The sequence below is a fragment of the Microtus pennsylvanicus genome, chromosome 6 (assembly GCF_037038515.1).
Source record: "Microtus pennsylvanicus isolate mMicPen1 chromosome 6, mMicPen1.hap1, whole genome shotgun sequence".
Lineage (NCBI taxonomy): Eukaryota > Metazoa > Chordata > Mammalia > Rodentia > Cricetidae > Microtus > Microtus pennsylvanicus.
The window spans coordinates 46,378,328-46,397,768 of record NC_134584.1 but is presented as its reverse complement, the minus strand read 5'-3'; the positions used below and the strand labels follow the sequence as shown (position 1 = coordinate 46,397,768).

Genomic DNA, 19,441 nt, shown 5'->3' with positions numbered 1-19,441 from the left:
ATGTCTTATTTTCACTTTCTGTTGATGTGTAAAATCCCCTGATAAAAACTACTTAAGGAGGAAAGGACTTATTAGTCCCAATTCTAGTTTATAGTCCATCATTACACAGCAGCTCAAAGTCAAGACATAGGAACTTGAAGCAGCTAGTCACATTCCATCCACAGTCAAGAAAGAGCAGAGCACAGTGAATTAATGTATGTGTACATTCAGTGCTCTGCTTGTTTTCTCTATTCTTATACAATCCAATATCCCTTACCCAGAGAAGGGTGCCACCCACTGTTGGTTGGTTTTCCCACTAATCAAGACAATCCCCCCATAGACATGCCCACAGACCAACTTAATCTAGACAATTGTCATTGAGACTCCCCTTGCCAAGTGACTCTAGATTGGGTCAAACTGACAACTAAAACTCAAGATCAAAAAAGTATGTGCAGCTCTTCTTTCCCCTGTAGGAAACTGGATGTCCGAGGGTATCTACATCCTGTTGTAGATACCAGCTATCGAACTTCCTCCTTCTATATGTGTCTTTATTTTTAATTCCAGATACTTTAAATAGTGGAAGCTTATGCTTGGAGGAAATAAATTTCTTTAGAGCTCAGGAATGTTAATCAAAGAAGTCAGAGTCATCTACTATCACGCCAAAAAGGAATTTATTTACAGTTAAAGACCTTCTAGAAAAATATATTCTACATACATTTCACTCCAAAACTGGAGATAAAAACTAAAATTAGTTCTTAATTATGATGTTCTACTTTGATCTCACCAGGGAGATTGTGGGAGCCTTAAAGCTCTCAAGATTTTAAATGGAAAAAGAGCAAGACCTCTCAAAGAACTTATCTGGAGTCTCACAAGACCCTCTGTGTTGTTCATTATTGGTCCATATGTGCTTTACTGACATCAATACCTTTGAACTATGAGTCAGGGAGCAAGAATGATAGTTTTCTATGATGAGATGTCTTAAGATAAGAAATTAAAAACTGTTTTTCTGTCGCTTAGCAGACCCGATGACACAGCTAATATACAGGAAACATTGGTGATGATTCATTCTGAGTGATGGCTGCTCTGAGTCAGGGAGGAAGTGCTTCCTTGGGCTGATTGGGAACATTAAGATGCTATGGGGTGTTGTCTTCAGGATAAATGTGACTATTAAGACAGCTGTGATTATTCTGCGAAAACCCAGTACATGAAAACTTTCCTAATTTCAGAACCTTAGTAATTCTAGAATTTATTTCTTCATGCCTTATCCAAACTATTATGTACTATGTAATTTAAATAAGTCCCCAATGTACTATACTATTGGATTAATGACCATAATCATGTGTTAATTGATAAAACTTGGCTTAATAATGAAAGTAATATTGTTTTATGATGCAAAACTCTAGAACCTGTTTTTGGTTAGTAATTCACACCATATAACATTTGCTCTGTGTCTTTTAAAGGTTACTTTATACTTACACACTGGTTTTAGTTATTGCATACTTCCTCTTTGCTAATGTTTGCCTAGATGTGTTGTTGTCAAAGCTTAGCAAACATCAGAACTACAGGAGGTGTCTTAAAGCAAGGCTTGTTAGGCTCTGCCTCCAGTTCCTGACTTGGGAACACAGGTCTTGATAGTTTAGGAGCCTCACTCCAGTAACTGGGCTAGATGCAAATTCCTAGTAACACTACATGATAATCTCTATTTGCTTTAATTACAAATGACTCTGTGGCTTGGCTGATTAATAACAGATGAATGATGTATAGTTTATAAAACATATTCTACTGCCTGGTATCCTTCTATCATCCTCAACAGTCATACAAAATAACCTTTGCTATAATGATTTTTATTATATAAGTAGACTTCAAGTTAAATCATTTTATAATATGAGGTACAGCAGTTGAGTCTAGTAATAATTTAACATAATGTTTCTCTAATAATAACAGTTGGTTACTTTGAACAAAGTTTTTTCACCACTTAGCACCTCTATAGAGAAACTTGCTATGTATCCACCAAAAGAATTTCCTTCACCAGCTTTAAAGTTTGTTCAGAAATGTTGCCCTGAACAATGGCTCTTAACTTTGACACAGGTTGGAAAGAAAAAGCTCTAAATCTTCCTGAGATCCTGATATGTGGGCCCCCCAACACTTCTGTCTTTTAGAAATTGTTAGAGATTTAGTCTGAACATCAGATTTTTGAAAGACCCCTTGGCAATTCTAAGGTGTGGTCCATATTTTTAAAATTATGGTTTTGTTGTGGATTAAAAGTTTTAGTCCTGGCTGGGCAGTGGTGGCGCATGCCTTTAATTCCAGCCTTGGAGAGGCAGAGACAGGTGAGTTCAAGGGCAGCCTGGCCTACAAAGCAAGTTTTAGGACAGTTAGAGCTAGTGAAACACTGTATTGAAAACAGACAAAGTTTTAGTCCTAAAAACACTAACATCTTTTGTTAATTGGATATGAGGTAATGCAAAGGTTGATGAGATTCAGAAATGTGAATTCGGGTTGAAAAGTAAAGAGTAACATCGCTGAATTGAGTGGAAAAGGTAGTAAAATGACAATCCATGATTTCTTTGTGGCTACTGGACTTGGACATGCCATACGGAGTATATTTAGATCTCAGTTCATTTACATTTTCTTTTTACCTGATGGATTATTCATCACATCTAGTTACTACTTTTCAAACTAACTGCAATTGTGCTAAATAGTTTTCAGAGATTTTCATGTTAATTTCACTTTTCTGTGGTACTTATAAAACTAAAATGAATATAAGCAGAGCATCCCTAATCCAAGGTGATCGCCAGAATCCCCAATTTTAGAGCATTTTGGATATCAGACTTTTCATATTAGGGATGCTCAACCAGTAAGCTCTATGCCAATATCCTAAAGTTTAAATTAATATGATTTGGAAACTCTTCTGGTCTCCAGCAATTCGAATAAGATATGCTCATTTTATACATGGCTGTTACAGTCAACCAACTTAAGCTGCAAGTCAGAATGTAAGAAGCACATAACCCCCGCCCTAACAGCATGGTGAAAACTCCCGCTCTTCTTTTATCTTGTAGGTCTAATCAGGAAGGAACCCCTCTACTGTATTAGAATATTATTTCTTAGGGAATGGATTTTGCATAATGCAGCAATATTCATGATGATACTTCTGTTTTTCAATTTTCTACTATTTAAACATCCATTTTCCATCTTCACAATTTACCCAGCCTCTTCTCTGATTTCATATAGATCTTGAACTTTTAAAGTAAAGCCTCCCAAGACTAGTAACTAAGACTTTTAGCATTGTATTTAACGTTGACCTATTTGCTACCAAAGAGTTCTTCATTAACAGTGCATAGAAAAGACAAAATACCTATAATATTGTATGTTTGTTATAGTTTTGCAGTTACACTTAAAATACACTACTTGTCACCCATTGGTGTTATAACTGTCCTGATATTTTGTTCACATTGTCTTTCCCACCCCCAAGATTCTTTTCTTTCTTTTTTTTTTGTGAAGTAAAAGAATTGCATACCAAAGAACTCAAGTTTCTTATAGTGTCTCTTAGAGTAGCCTCACCCTGAATATTGCTTTGCAGCTCAAGGAAGATGAGTTAAAGCTGTACTTAGATTGAGGAAGAAGAAGGAGGCATAGTCATTTCAGGAAACCTTATTTTTTATTCAGAGATCAAAGAACACAGTTTTGTTTTGTTTTTATATATAGAGAAATGATTCATCAGTTGAGTGCACTTGCTGCTCTTGAAGATGACTCAAGTACTGTTCCCAACACCCACATCATAAATGCCTGTAACTCCAATACTCAGAAATCTAATACCCTCTTCTGAACTCTGTGGACACTGTACACATGTGGTGCACATATATACACTCAGGAACATACACATAAAATAAAATGTCTTTTCAAATATATACTACATAAGTATTAGCATTTCTGATCAGATGTCAGTGACTAAAATGTTATCATTGTTTTTCCTTTATACTTACTAAATCTATTTCATTGTTACTTCATTTTTGGTACATCTTTAATGCTTTTCCTTCCCTGATGTTATTGTAAATTGACTGGTTTTTGTTGTTTGTTTGAAGTGCTAGGCAAGTTTGTGTCTGTGAGCTGTGCCCCAACCCAACAAGCCTATTTGTTGGTGTGCATGTGTGTGTGTGTGTGTGCAAGAGAGGGGGGGGAGAGAAATGGAGAGAGGGAGGGAAAAGACAGGGAGGAAGGAAGGGAGAGAGAGAGAGAGAGGGAGAATGAACTGAATATAAACATAAAGGTTGTTTTACATATTTCTTCTGTCCAGGTAAGAAAATTCTATTTTTAACTTTATTGTATACATCTTTACCTGATTCATTTGGACTTTTATACATATTGGAACTGCTTTCTGCTTTGTTTCTAAGCTTTGGAAGATGGTTTCCAAAGACACTATGGCATGCTCATGAGGTGCTACAAAATACTGCACTTCTCAATGGAAATGTGGTGACATTGGTTCTATTCAATACAAATTGTTGTTAAAATATTTGATCCTTAATAAGCAAGACTTAGATTTTCTTTTTATTCTGCTTAGGGGGTGCTTTAAAAATGATTGAAAACTAAAAGGTTGCATGAAAAAGTCTGAGAAATCTTACTTATTTGAATGTGTCACTAAGACTGTGAGGAAAAAAAATCATGCTACTCCTTTTCTATCTATTTTGACTTTCTTCTAAGAAGAAAAATGCATATAAGCACAATTTAGCTCCCTAGTGATCTTCAGTATATAAAGATGGACAATGCTTTGCTCTTCCAAATTGGGGACTAGAGCTTTTGGATGATATGTAAACTTTTCTTATTTGTTATTATTCCTGAGTATGTCTTTCCTCAGTTCAGTCTAAGACTGTGCATGATTAAAGCACAAGGCAAAAGGAAGGAAGACAGGAAAGAAAGGATGTATTTCAAATGGTCTCTGACAGCAACTTCTTGGTAACTTAACAAGTTTATGTAATAATCTATAATAATACATTTATTAATAACATAATTTTCAAATTATCTTAAAGAATTTGTCATACAGTTTATCTTAGCCTTTGAAACATTAGATATTTTTTCATTTCTCTGGTGATATCTTTTGACGTCATATGTTTTAATATTTACAATAACGATACAATACAAACATAATGTGAACTTAAATTGTAGTAAGTCCATTTTGAAATGACATTTTAAATTATTTTTAAAATAATTACTAGAAATATGTAATGTTGAACCAAGCCTAGTGGGAAAATCAAGACAGAGATTGGTGAGTTTGAGTCCAACATGGGCTTCATTTAGAAACTCTAGTTCAAATAAGAGAGGGAGAAGGAGAGAAAAGGGAGGAGGAAGAGAGAAATATAATACAATCTTTAGGTCAGAACTAATACTCAGCTAAAAGGAAACATTCACAAAATACCAGACAATGTTGAAAAAAATGTTTTACATTCTTACAAATGTCCATTTAATTTCTTTGCCAGTTCTAACATGTCTTTCTAACATATTTAACATTACTAAGATGTCAGTTCTTATAACAAACTGTTGTGGGTTCCCGATAGAACATCCCCATTGTCTCAGTGTGTGGGTGCACCCCTCGCGGTCCTGAGTTCTTTGCTCGTGCTCTCTCTCCTTCTGTTCCTGATTTGGACCTTGAGATTTCTGTTCGGTGCTCCAATGTGGGTCTCTGTCTCTGTCTCCTTTCATTGCCTGATGAAGGTTAATATTCAGGAGGATGCCTATATGTTTTTCTTTGGGTTCTCTTTCTTATTTAGCTTCTCTAGGATCACGAATTATAGGTTCAATGTCCTTTATTTATGGCTAGAAACCAAATATGAGTGAGTACATCCCATGTTCCTCTTTTTGGGTCTGGATAGTGTTTTCTATTTCCATCCATTTGCATGCAAAATTCAAGAAGTCCTTGTTTTTTACTGCTGAGTAGTATGATTGCTCTTTGGGCTGACGAGGGAGGGGGACTTGATTGGGTGAGGGGGAGGGAAATGGGAGGCGGTGGCAGAGAAGAGATAGAAATCTTAAATAAATAAATAGAAAAAAGATAAAGAAAAAGAGAAACTGTTGTGGGGCTTGACTTTTATAATAACTAACACTTTTAGGCATATACTATAACTTTGATGGAAAATCAAAATAGGTAGGTACCAATCTGGAAAAGAAAACAATAGGTTGAGGGTTTGTGGTGGTGGTGGTGGTTTTTTTGTGGGGGGCATAAAATAGTTTTATTATTTTAAAATTAAAAACTTCAGATATTCTATCCTTTTTATACTTCATGTATGGATGTTTTGTGCATGCAGTGGCCAAAGATGCCAGTAGAGTGTGTTGTATCCTCTGGATCTGGAATTGCATAGGGTTATGAGCCATCATGAGAACTAAAACTAGGTCCCCTAGAAGAACAGTGAGTGACCTTAGCCACTGAGCCATCTTTCCATCCCTTATTTTAACTTTAAATTTTTTATTATTTGAAATTAAGTCTGAAGCAGAAAAGACTGATTCTTATAACTAAACCTGCATAGCTTTTCATAACAAATAAAAGGTTGTAGGTGAAACTGTAGATATATAGTTAATCTCTTTACATAATGCCATGAGTTATAGAATTTGAATAAGTCCCTGGGAAAATGATTTTCCTTTTTTCTGTTTCTTTTCTTTTTTGGTGTAAGGTTGTACAGTGTACTATTGTTTGACCCTGGGATTTTCCGAATTTTATTTCTGTGTATAGCAAACTTAGACATAGCACAGGTCACTGTGATCCTTCTAAGAGTACAAACTCCTGGAGGAAAGTATCTTCAGTTAAGAAAGACTAAAAAGTCTCCAATTTTCTCCTTGTTCTGGAAAAGTGAGCTACTTAGAATACTGGACGAAAGCCTCTCACTGTTTGACCTTGGTATTTCCGTATTGATTAGATTAAACAAAAGCCTGTCAATGAATGACCATGCCACTTCCATATTGATTCTCCCAACATTGCAATGTTGAGAAGGAAGAATGACTTTCAGCGCATTGGGATTAGTTGGATCAGGCCCCACAGCAGGGTGTCTGTGAATATCCCAGCTCCTGAGAGCCTTGGCTCTGAAGCCATAAACTTCAATGATTTAGTAAGTACTGTCTTTACTAACATGAAGAGAACTTGATGCCTATGATTCAATAAAAGATGTCATAAAACTGAAAACAAATTAGAGTACATTTCTGGTGTATTAGTGATCAGTATGAGGCAGAGTGTGTTTCATTTCCCAAAAATTCTGTTCAAAATAGCATTTTTTAAGATTTGAGAGATGGCTTAGCCATTAAAGGCAAGCCTGACAATGAAAGACAAAATAGCATTTTTAGCAATCATAACATGTGTCCCTACAAGGAAGTAGAAATAAACTATTTTTGGAAAAATAAATCTTCCTTATTCTTCTTTTCTGAGAACTTGAAGAATATGAGGATTTTAACTTAAAAACTATTCAACTTGCTTATAATTATATCTTTACTTTAAATCAAATCTGAAGTATTTACTCTTTGATCTCAAGAAAGGGATTTCTCATATGATATTTTAAAGTTTCTTTATTCACAAGTAACTAGGTCACAGTGTTTGGAAAAAGTAATCCAAGACCAGCATCATTTCTGAAATTTTAAATAAATGTGAGAAAAAAACTCCTACTAAAAACCATAGAGATTGGTCTTTAGTAACACAAATTAGCTCTTTGTTTGCTTGCTTTTGTTTTGTCTGTGAAATAGGGTATTAAGTAGCCCACGCTGGGTTATAGCTCCCTATGTAGTGGAGGATGACTTTGAACTCTTGATTCTTCTACCCTGGCCTCTTCAGAGTGCTGGGCTTATAGGCATGTGCTTCTAGGAGCTTCAAAGTTCCCATTTGTAGTTGACATTCTTACTTCCTGTCTAGCTCCTTGGTTATGTGAAAAGAACTGGCGAAAACTCAAAGACCACAACAAGACTACAAAACCAAATATGTACCTCTATATTATTCTCTCCACCTGTCTCTTTTTCTTTGTAGTTCTTTCTCTCTCTCCTCTCTGTGTCGTGTGTGTGTGTGTGTGTGTGTGTGTGTGTGTGTGTGTGTCCCTGATTTTTCTGGGAATTAAAATGAAGGGCTTCACACATACTAGGCAAGAGATCTACCCTGAGCTATGTCCCCATCCCTTCACTCTTTATTCTGTAGAATACAGGGAGAAAACAGACATTAAAGAGGGAGAATCCTTCAAAAATCTGAACTATTGAAATAAAGAGAAAGGGCAAAAGCAAGCCATAGCATTTTGGATCTGAAAGAAACATTAGAGGTCATCTAATTTGGTTGCCTCGTTTCGCAAAGGGAAGTGAAAACTTGTCTTAGATCATTGACTGCCTAGAACTAAATCAGTTGGAGGTGAAGGAAAAAAATAAGCTAAAGTGAAACTGAATGTTGTCATAGTCATTTGATTATGAATGAGTTCTTAATATCAATGAAGATCGGGATGAAAGAGATCATCCAGTTATTTAACAAAATGAGAGATGTGTACAAGTAAAAATATCAGACTTGAAAATACAGTATTTTATTAGACAAGTAATATAATGACCTTTCCTTTATTCTTGCCACCTCTTTTTAATACAGTCTCATTGAAGTAATTAAATTTATACCTTAAGTAAAGATAGAACTTAACGAGTCAAATTGATTTAGACATTTCTTTTTCATGAAAGGTGTTACTTCTTAAATAGTAGAAATCTCTTCTATGTGTGCTGTGACCTCAGTAAACCTATTGTATGTGTGCCCCATCCTGATTTATCTTCACTAAACACAATTGCTCTAGAAAAAAATACTTGTATTTTTCAGACAGGGTCTCACTATGTGGTTCTGGCTGCTGTGTAGACCAGAATTTCCTTGAACCCACAGGGATCCACCTGCCTCTACTTCTCAAGTGCTAGGATTAAAGACATGTGCCATCATGGCTAGCAATGAAAAATACAATGTTTTTAGAGTAACATTTCCACTTTGATCATTCTGGGTTTCCTCGGGACATCTACTATTGCCCAGAACAGACGGGAAACACTGGGAAGGCAAAGAAAGGAAGTTTTTGAAAGATTTTTTAAAAAAGAGCAATGGGCTCTTCAAAAGAAGGAAGCTATGTGGGTGGAGTGGATTGGTACTCTGGGTGCCAGTTGTTAGATCCAAGGCAGATGGACTTTGCTGGGCCCTGCAAATGTTCATGTCTGGCCAGCAATCACACCACACAACAGCCAGATTCCAGCAATTGAAGAAAGAGCAAATAAGGTTTGTTGTTGTTTTTTCCTGGCACTTGTCTCTTTTTGAATGCTATCTGCATTGAATATTAGAGTTACGTTAACATTGCTAGTCATATGCTATGTATGTTGTGGTTATATAATGCTATCTTGGTTACTAACTACTTTAGATGCTGTGGTCAAGCAAATTGTTGCCTTAACCCCCAGCTACATTTTTAGTATAAAATCTGAGTATTCCCTTCTCATTCTCTCCAGAAATCTGTTTCCTGGGGAGAGATGACACTCTGGGCCACTCTGTTCAATTATGTGGAGATCAGTTATCCCTTATATTCCAAGTGTACATTTAGACCCCTGTTATTTCCCATGTTGACTTAATCATATGTCCTGATGGTGTCCAAAATAGGACTAAAATATTAGGTCTTGTAGAATTGACAATGCCTAGATCTTTCTCTTGCTCTTAGCTGCTTCTACTCTCATACTTCCTGATTTAACATGTGCACTGTTCCAAGTTCAATTTTCAAGCACTAACTTCTGGTTTCTACTTTTAAAAAGAATGAACTGGTGAATTTAATTATTAAATGGTGAACTGCCACAAGAAGAGCAGTATGACTTTAAATATTGTGTTATAAATGAGCCTGTGAAGTATTTAATTATCAGAAACAAAGAAGGTCAGTGTCCTCTGAGGCTTTCCCTCAGGACTGGCCTGAATGTGAAGTTACCTCACCTGAAAGAGACATTTACCATCCTTACAGTGAGAACAATAAACAGCTCCATCCAGTTCTTATTTGCCATTTGGTGGGTTTCTTGCTTTTTTTTCCTGTGTTATGTACTATTACAATATGCCATTAAAAATCTATTTGCTGTTGTATAATTAAAGCAATAATTCAAGTTCAGTCCTTGTATTATATAGCAGGTACCTGGTTAGTCAAATAGCTCCTAACTTTAAACTATTGGCAGAATATTAAACATAAGATCTGATAAATTTAAGATCACAGGCCAAGCGTGAGGGAGGCTTTTTTTGCTCAGGGTTGGGAATTTAACCTAGTGCCTTGCCTTGCACATGTTAGCCAAATGCTATTCCACTGCTCAACATCTGTAGCTCCAGAGTTATGCTTGCATTTCCATACTTAAAACCATCATCTGTCATATTGGATTATTACATGTCAAAAGTGAAATATAGGCAAATTAAATGGTGCTAAATAGGACATATTCTTTGTAAAGGTTTAAGGTAAATATGTGTTAACAAAATAAGAAATTAAAAATTATTTGTACTTTTGTAATGTCTTAAAGTCTTAAATTCATTACTTTTTGTAACATGGAGGGATTTTATAAGAATACATATTGTATGTAATGTTCAGAATATGTCATAGAGATCAAAAACAAATTGGCAGTTCTCAAAGCCTGGAGGGAGGTATGAGTAGAGAAAACATGTACAACAGAAGTTTTACTCAATGATAATGTTTGGAACTAGATAGTGGTGATGGTGGCCTAACACTGTAGAAATACTGAATGCCATTGAACTGTTCACTGCAAAAATTATTGATTTTATGTTATATGAAAAAAGAATAGTTTATGTTAATAACTTAAGGTTTTTTTTAAGAGTAAAAATATAGTTAGTATAGTTTTAATTTGGTCACTTAAATTCTCAGATCATTCTCTAGTTCTAAGGGTTAGGAACACTGAGACATGAGAATTTTCCCCCACTCGATATGCAACTACTGGTTGTGTAGACATCTTATACATTTTGGTAATAAACTATAGGTCTTCAGATTTGAAAGCATACAAATTTTGAATAACTGTATTATAATAGGGTTTAAAATGAATTATCAATGTTTTACATACTACTTTAAAAGAGGCTATATGTACATGAGACATAATCATATGCAAATATTCTAAACTCCATTTCTCTCGTTTACTTAGATTATTTCCACTTGATCTGTGTTTTCTACTTTCTAAAGTTAAAAGCTACATTCACCTTGATATACAGGTTGTGTTTAAAACCCTATTCATTTTGATTAATTTGATTATAGTCATCCTATTAATACTGACTTAGGATCAACACAGAAACAAACAAACAAGCAAAACTATCAACCTGCCAGGTATGGGCATCAAACCTGGAAGGAAATACGTATTCTATTAGAGGAAAATAGTATAGTGTTTTGAGAAGATTTGAAGTAGATTAATGCTACAATGATACAATATTTTAGAAGAAAATAAATGAAAGATTAGTATAAGGGAAATATCTTTGTAAAATATAGGACAATTTTAGTTATGTTTTCAAGGATGTTAATTTTTATTTTATCAAAAAGTAGCATGCTGAAAACATAAAGACCTACCTAGAAGTTCCTTAATTCCAAGTTTTTAGGCTATATGGAAGGCATGGCCAAAGTTGAATTAATTTGTAATGCTTCATATGAAATCTAGCATCATTCAAGAAGCACAAATGCTTTGTATTTTGCTGAGGGAGTGGTGACTCATCAACCACACTGAGTTAGCAGCTTAGTTTGTGAGAGTAAGGTACAATCACTGGGTTTTACCAAATAAAAAAAGAGCTCTAGGCTCTAGAACAATATGAGACTATTCTCAATGTTTATTTTATTCTGGGTGGTTTTACCTGTTTCCTTAGTTTTTAGCAATAAATATTATACAGAAAGCATTTTCAAATATTATACATATATAGCTAGAATTTATCTAAAAGTGAAATGTAAATCTCTACTAATTTTTTTATACCAGTCTGATCTGTGATTCAAATTGCAGAGGACCTGCTTTTATACTAAAGGCTGCTTTAAACAAATACAGTGTGGACAATGTCTGTGGTGCTCTCTTAAAGAAACTTAACTTTAATCTCAACTTTAGAAACTTATTTAACAGTTTCTGTCACTGGAACTAAGCAGCATCAGTTCCATTTTATAGTTTTGATGTTTATTGTTTTCTGAGAATCAACTAACACAGTGTATTCACTGCCAGCATTTTTTGTTTTAGGAGCAGTCACATTTAATGCCTTAAAAAAAATACATACTAAACCTCCAAAAGCAACCCCTTGCTCTTGATATAAATGAACATTACCTTCAGAGTGGACAAGTTGCTCATCTGAGCCACTGTTGGTAGCCGAGCTCTATGACTAACAGTAGAGGTATTTGACTAGGTGACCACATGGGCATAGTTATCTGCCCACTGGAATGACACAATGGGGAGGTAATCTGATGAATATAATGGAACATCTGTGAGCGGATAACAACTATGCTTCTTATGAATCATTCTTCCCTCAAAAATCTCAACCTTAATAGTTAAAAAATTCCACTGCTGTCATTTGCTATTCTAGGGAGTGGGAGAGAATGAAGCAACATACTTTAAGACATTTTGCCAGTAAACTGTTGGGTATATATCAGACCCCTAAAAACATGTTACTGAAGGTTTTCTGAGGAGTCTTGTCACTGTAAACAACAAAATAGATCATCTTCAACAACTCATTATTAGGCTGGAGGCTACACTACTTAGTTTCCTGAGATCAGTAGATTTAATAGTTCCTTCTTTCAATCTCTTAAATTTATAGGGTTTAGTTTAATGTGACCCTAGCAGGACAGCTGAGACATGTTGACCCAGACCTAAGCAGCCTTGGGAGAAGCATTTGGTGCTAGTTCTTTAAGGGAAAACTTCCTTCATCAAATGATCCTGTTTCATTTGTAAACAGACTCCTTTTTAAAAAATTATATTACAGTTTAAAAATAATCGGAGGAAAGGAGAGGGACGGAGGCAGGCAGGCAGTCCAGAAGAGCTGCGTGGAATTAGCTGGACTGTGATTGATGACTATCTAAATGTCACCATAGAATCTTCATCCAGCAACTGATGGAAACAGAGGCAGAGACCCACAGTGGAGCACTTGGCTGAGCTCCCAAAATCCAGTTGAAGAGTGGGAGGAGTGAGGATATGAGCAAAGAGGTCAAGATCATGATGGGGACGCCCATTGACAGTTTCTCTGAGCTAATGGGAGTTGACCAAAGCTAGCCAGACAGGGAAAGAACCAACATAGGACCAAACTAGGCTTTTCTAAGAATGTGGATGACAGTTGTATGGCTGGGGCAGACTGCAGGGTCACTGCAGTAGCACCATAGTTTACCCCTACTGCTTGTACTGGCTTTTTGGGAACCGATTCTCTTTGGATGCCTATCCTAGATATAATAGGGACAGCCTTGGACCTTCCCCAAAGTAATGTGCCTTATCCTATCTGAGGAGTGAATGGGTGGTGGGTTGGGACCGGGATAGGTAGAAGGAATGGGAGGAGGGAAGGGAGTGGGATATGGGATTGGTATGTAAAATGAAAAAAAAAGATAGTTTGTTTTCTATTTTTAAAAAAGAAAAGAAAAAAGAAAGAAAGGACAAAGTGAACTTTAAGTTCTGTAACCTTGTCCAGGAGTGGATTTGGCAAGGCTGGTATAAAACAGAAGCCAATGCCTCAAAAGAGTCAGAGTTACAGCTTCTGAGGACCCACACTGTTTCCTCCTGGGCTGTTATCAGTCCTAAGGCAGCTATGTTCTCTTTGCCAACACTGTCTGACTTAGCTCTCTTCTGAACTTGGCCATCACTCCCATCCCTACCCCTGCAAATAGTATGTTTGATGCTGCATCTCTTAATAAACTTGCTTGGCATAAGTCAAAATTACCTGAAGTGCAAATCTGTGGTTACCTGCATATTGTCAGTGCTGTGTTTACAACTCTGAGTTATTCAGCTTATATGTTTATAGTGACGGGGTAGGTGATTTCAGAGAACAGCTTTACTTGTGCTTTTATGTCCATTTCTAAGAGTCAATGTTAACAGTGCCTTTTGTATGATCTGAAACACTTGTTTTTCTTTGGTATCTTGATTGATTTTGTCTGTTGATTCCTGATCCAAAACAAAAATATAAAAATCTCACCAAGGGTGTTTATAAATAGAAGTCTGTCTGTGTGTGTGTGATTGCATTTTGTGAAATGAGAGCAAGTTGTAGCAGGTATGTCTGCCAATAAATCATAAGCATATACTTAAGAATTTTGTAAATTGTAGAATGGAATGTCTTTAGTTATGCTAACAAGGTACATGGACTAACTTTTAAGAGCAAGAATAGTATTTTGTAAATTATATTAGCATGTATGTAACTCTTTGACAGTGATATAATCAACAGGTATTCACTCTGTTAAAATAAACAGGCCAATTTCTTATAGTCCAAAGTGGTACATTACATATGCAATCTAAATTTGATGAGCTTTTTAGAGAGATGCAATCATAAATGGAAGAAAATAAGTGAAATGTATGGTGTAATGTATTTCTGATGAAAAGTGACCTTGTTTCCTCTTGTCCTAGAAAATGTCAGAAAGTAAATTAGTCCCTGTTGTTTTGTTTTAAATAAACATGCATCCATTGTCTTGTATTGAAATGCATATTAATACATTTTATCTCATGACATTTTGAAAAATGTAAGAGTTTTTTAAAGAAAGTATGAATATGAACATAAAATGGAAATGATAATTGCAGCTTCAAAACATCTATAAATATGATAATATTAATTTTGCTTGAAATTTGAATATAATGACAGTATTTCTGTTCTTTTAGAGAAGTAGACAAGTGTTTCTGGAACTGATAGGACAGCAATGATCCAGTGAGGTTGACTCCCAGAAGAAAGCAATACATGTCTCGCCTTTTGGAAGGGAAACTACTCTCCATTTAATGATGCTTTTTCTTTTCTTAAAGGTGTCCAAAGACAAGAAGTGGTCTGTAAAAGATTAGATGACAACTCCATCGTCCAGAACAGTTTCTGTGACCCTGACAGTAAGCCACCTGAAAATCAAAGAGCCTGCAACACTGAGCCCTGCCCACCCGAGTAAGTATGACAAAAAGTGAGATTGCATTTCTTTGGCTGCAAGCAAACATTATGTATTCATATTTGCAAATATGCCCCCAATGTTTTGTAAAATTATATGGTAGTTTCTGCTGAGTGAGGCACGCAAAGGAACAAGAGGGTTAGATCTTTTTTTCAAGGCCACTTCCTTTTCTACTTTTCTGCTAATCACCTTTATAAACTTATCTCAAAATAAATCTTAAAAGCTATAAAAAAAACAAAGTGATGCTCAAAACCTATGGTCTAGGTTCTGTCCCAATTGTGTGTAATTGCGAGTTAAGCTCATCAAGTTGATTCTCTGAAAGTTGAGATTTTAAATATTATACTTGGCATCTGATTGATCATTTAGGGCCTCTTAAATGTTACTGGTTACACCTGTTTTTGTTTGTTTGTTTGTTTGTTTTTAGAGGTGTAGGTAGTTATTAAGTATACATTGTTCTACTGGCATACATGCCTACATAGCCAGAAGAAGGCGCCAGATCTCATTATGGGTGGTTGTGAGTCACCATGTGGTTGCTGGGAATTGAACCCAGGATCTCTGGAAGAGCAGTCAGTGCTCTTAACCTCTGAGACATCTCTCCAGCCCTGTTTACACGTGTTTTATGTTGACCTGTGCTTCTTTATTTTTTAAACCTACTCTTTTAAACACCCAATGCCTTGAAGATTTCAAGTCATTCATCATCTCATCTATAACAGAGGTTTACAACCTTCCTAATCTTTTAATACAGTTCCTAGTGTTTTGGCGACATCGCCAACCATAAAATTGTTTTTGTTGCTACATCATAAGTATAATTTTGCTACTGTTATATATTATAATGTAAATATCCCCTATGTAAGATATCTGACACATGACTCCAAAAGGGATCATGAACCAGAGATTGAGACCAATTGATCTATACATTGTGGAGTTGAATATATCATTAAAAACTTTAAAAAAATTGTTTTATTATGTTTGTTTTTGAGACAGGATTTCTCTGTGTAACAATTCTGTCTGTCCTGGAACTCACTCTGTAGACTAGGCTGGCTTCAAACCTACAGAGATTTGCCTGCCTCTGCCTCTCGAGTGCTGGAGTTAAAGGTGTGCTGCACCACTGCCTGGCTTAAGGGCCTTTTTCAAAATGTTAATATTAATTTCCATATTAATACATCTAATTACTTTTCCTTTTTAGTTCTGAAATTAAATTCTTTGTTTAAAATTGGAGGTGGGAGGTGGAATTCAATTGAAAAGCATAAAGAGAATGTAAAATTAAGAAAGTTTAGTCTGACTAGTTTTTGTTTTTGAAAGATTTAAAAGTACGTAATTTTATATATTTGTTATTCAATTTTTCCTAGCACCTTTTTAGTTTCTTTTTTATTCTTTTGAATTCAAACAATAAAAGTGAATTTTGAATGTTGAGAACGCATATATAAGATTCCTGGTAGGTATTTGTATTCTAGGGATAACATTGTAGACTACTATGATTCAGTAGGACCCGTTGTGAGTGTGAAAGGAAAAAATCAGGCTCTTTTTCTGCACAAATGATGTGATATACAGATTAAAGTGAAAGAAATAACTCCTGTAAGACCACTGATAGTATTTTAATGTATGCTATTTCTAAGTGTATATATAATCAAATGGTATAGTCCATTCTCAGTATATTTTGAACATTTTCTTTTGCAGCATTTAGTAGTAATGTCATTGTATGTTTAAATACAATTCTACTGTTGTTCAATCCTTGCTCTGTTTGAGCTCTTGTTCTCCTCTGATATGCAACAGTAACCATTTTTGCCACTAAAACACTCTTGTCCATGATTATATCTTGTGCAACATAAGGACAAATGCAATTTCTAGTCAAGTAAGAGAACATTTTAGTATTTGTGACACATTGCCAAATTTTTCCCCCAAAAGATTTTGAGAATTTACACTCCCACTAGCAATACATGTATTATGAGATTTCACTGAACTGAATACCAAACTTGGTTTGTTTGTTTTTTTTAATTTTTGAAGCTGGTCCTCACTATGTAGCCCTGGAACTTGCTATATAGACCAGGCTGGCCTCAAACTTAGATCTGCCTGCCTCTGCCTCCAGGACCAAGGAGGTAAAGTGGATCCATGTTATAGACTTATGTGGTTGAAAAAAAGCAAAACATTAATCTTAAAGGCTACAACTGATAGGAAGCTGGTGTCCCTGTGTAAGAAAAGGAAGCTGAGCTGGACTCAGCGAGAAAGGCCAAGAGCCCAGTCTAGTGCTGTGTTTTAATAACAATAATGTCTCTGTATATGACCTTATGTACAGAATCCTTAATGTAAATATTATTACTTAAAATACCATGATTTTTAAATTTGTAGAAACCAAACAAATAAAAACAAACAAAACCTATACATTGTATAATATTTTAAACCGAGACCAGAGTTTAAAAAACATCAGTTAATCAATAAAATGTACACAGCACTATAGTTTGGTTTCTTAAAGGCTATCTGAGAAAATAGATATAAAAATAACTATCATTTAAAAGTGTAGTAAGAGAATTATTACCAAACATATTAAAGAAAGCCCAGAGCAGGAAGAAATTATTTGTTTGCTTGTACTAGGGACTAACTCAGGGCCTTGCATGTGCCAGGCAGGAGCTCTCCACTGAGTTACATTTCTGGCCATTTTTTTTTTTGCAATCTATTTTCCAATAGGATCTTATTAAGTTACCCAAGCTAGCCTGGATTTATCCTATATTTCCAGCAAGCCTCCTGCTTCAGTTTCCCAAGTAGCCCTATGCCACCAGGCTCAGTTAAGAAATTTATTTATTTTTTCAGGGGTTAGGTTTTATTTAATAGAATCTTTTATAGTTTAATATTTGAAAATCATTTTGAGTCATTGAACCTCACCCATGGACAACTCTAATTTGTTATTTTAAGTTTAGAAAAAGATTCGTGAGCATTCTCTATAAAACTACGAAACTTGAGACTAGGAAGAACCATAGAATAATCTCAGCCAACTCTCATCATTTCACAGATGAGGGATTTTAATCTCTGGTGATGTTTTTCCCATTATACCAGACATCACTAGCATTCTAAGTACAAACCAAATGTCTAGTGGCACTTCATGTGTCTGGCTTCATTTGCTCCATCAAAGCATTCCCAGTCGTCACAGCTTAAAAGATGCTTATTACACTCATGTTTAAGAACTGAGGACATTTTTTGCTTATAGAATGTTTGTGGCATATGGTTCTCTCCAATCTTAGTTCCACTTCCCAATTAGTTGAAGAATTGTTTTTAAACCTAAGAATGCTGTAGCATTTTCTAAGTAAATAATAGGTTATATAATTGCCTCTTGTTGATTAAAGATGATACTGCCAAATTCTGAAGACTTTTTCTTAATTTTGTGATGTGTTTATAGGGGAAAAAGTGTTGATTGGACAAATCTGGAATAAAGGCTGGAAAATCCTTTGTCTCTTTCATCCCCACAAATGTTTATTGAACACACAGTTCAAGACTGTGTTTTTCTTCTAATATAACTATTTAATAACAGTTTTCTTTTTTTACTTTTTCATTTTTTTAAATAATAAAGAAAAATGATTTTATGATGAGCTCTTCAAAACATTCTGATTTTATCAAGTTTGAATCAAAATTTTATGTAGTTCCTCTTTTTTCCATCCTTTGTGTATTTTTTCTTAATAATAATCAGTAGAATGAGATCAGATTATACAAGGGACAGCAAGCAACTCTGTTTTCAGAGATTCAACATGAATTGTGTTATACTGCATGCCTGTAGTCTCAGAACTTTGGGAGACTAAAGCAGAATTTTGGGGATTCAAGGCCACTAGGGTTCATAGTGAATCCAAACCAATCTGGGCTACAGAATGAGACCTTGTCTGACAAAAGCAATTGAACAGAAAAGAGCAAACAAATCTCCCCACTTGAATAGTACTAATTTTATCCCTAACAGATGGTAGACATTTTGATCACTAGATGCTGAGAAGAAGCCAGGTGTGGTAGCACACACTTTGATCCCCACGCTCAGGAGGCAGAGACAAATGGATCTCAGTAGGTTCAAAGCCAGCCTGGCCTACAGAGTGAGATCCTGTCCCAGACCAAACAAAAAAACACCTCGATGTTGAGAGGAAAGAATCAGTTCTGACATGTCTCAGGCTGTAAAGGTCCAAACAAACAGCCTATCCTCCCAGAAATGGTATTTCCTGGAAATATATTATTACAGAATCTAAAGGTGAGAAAACAGAAAACAAAGAGCAAGGCAGCAGTGTGTCCACCATGTAGGGAAGGAAGAGGAGAGAAGCAGTGATTCTAAACTAGACAGAGGGCAGGGGGACTGAGACAGCAGTGGGAAGGCTGCAAAGTTTATTTCAGTAATTAGACCATGAATCAGCCTTCGGAGAGACACAGGA

At 35.5% G+C, this 19,441-nt stretch overlaps 1 protein-coding gene across 2 annotated transcripts in view; it reads left to right on the top strand.

Moving 5' to 3' along the window:
* Window positions 1-19,441, top strand: part of Adamts6 (ADAM metallopeptidase with thrombospondin type 1 motif 6) — a 217,883-nt gene that overhangs the window by 171,807 nt on the left and 26,635 nt on the right. For both annotated transcript variants that reach the window (XR_012910889.1, XM_075976158.1), the window contains one exon: window positions 14,917-15,046. Coding sequence is in view for 1 of the 2 variants with exons in the window: in XM_075976158.1 (XP_075832273.1) it covers window positions 14,917-15,046 (130 nt within the window). In the remaining variant the exon portion in view is untranslated. The remainder of the gene's footprint in view (window positions 1-14,916; window positions 15,047-19,441) is intronic.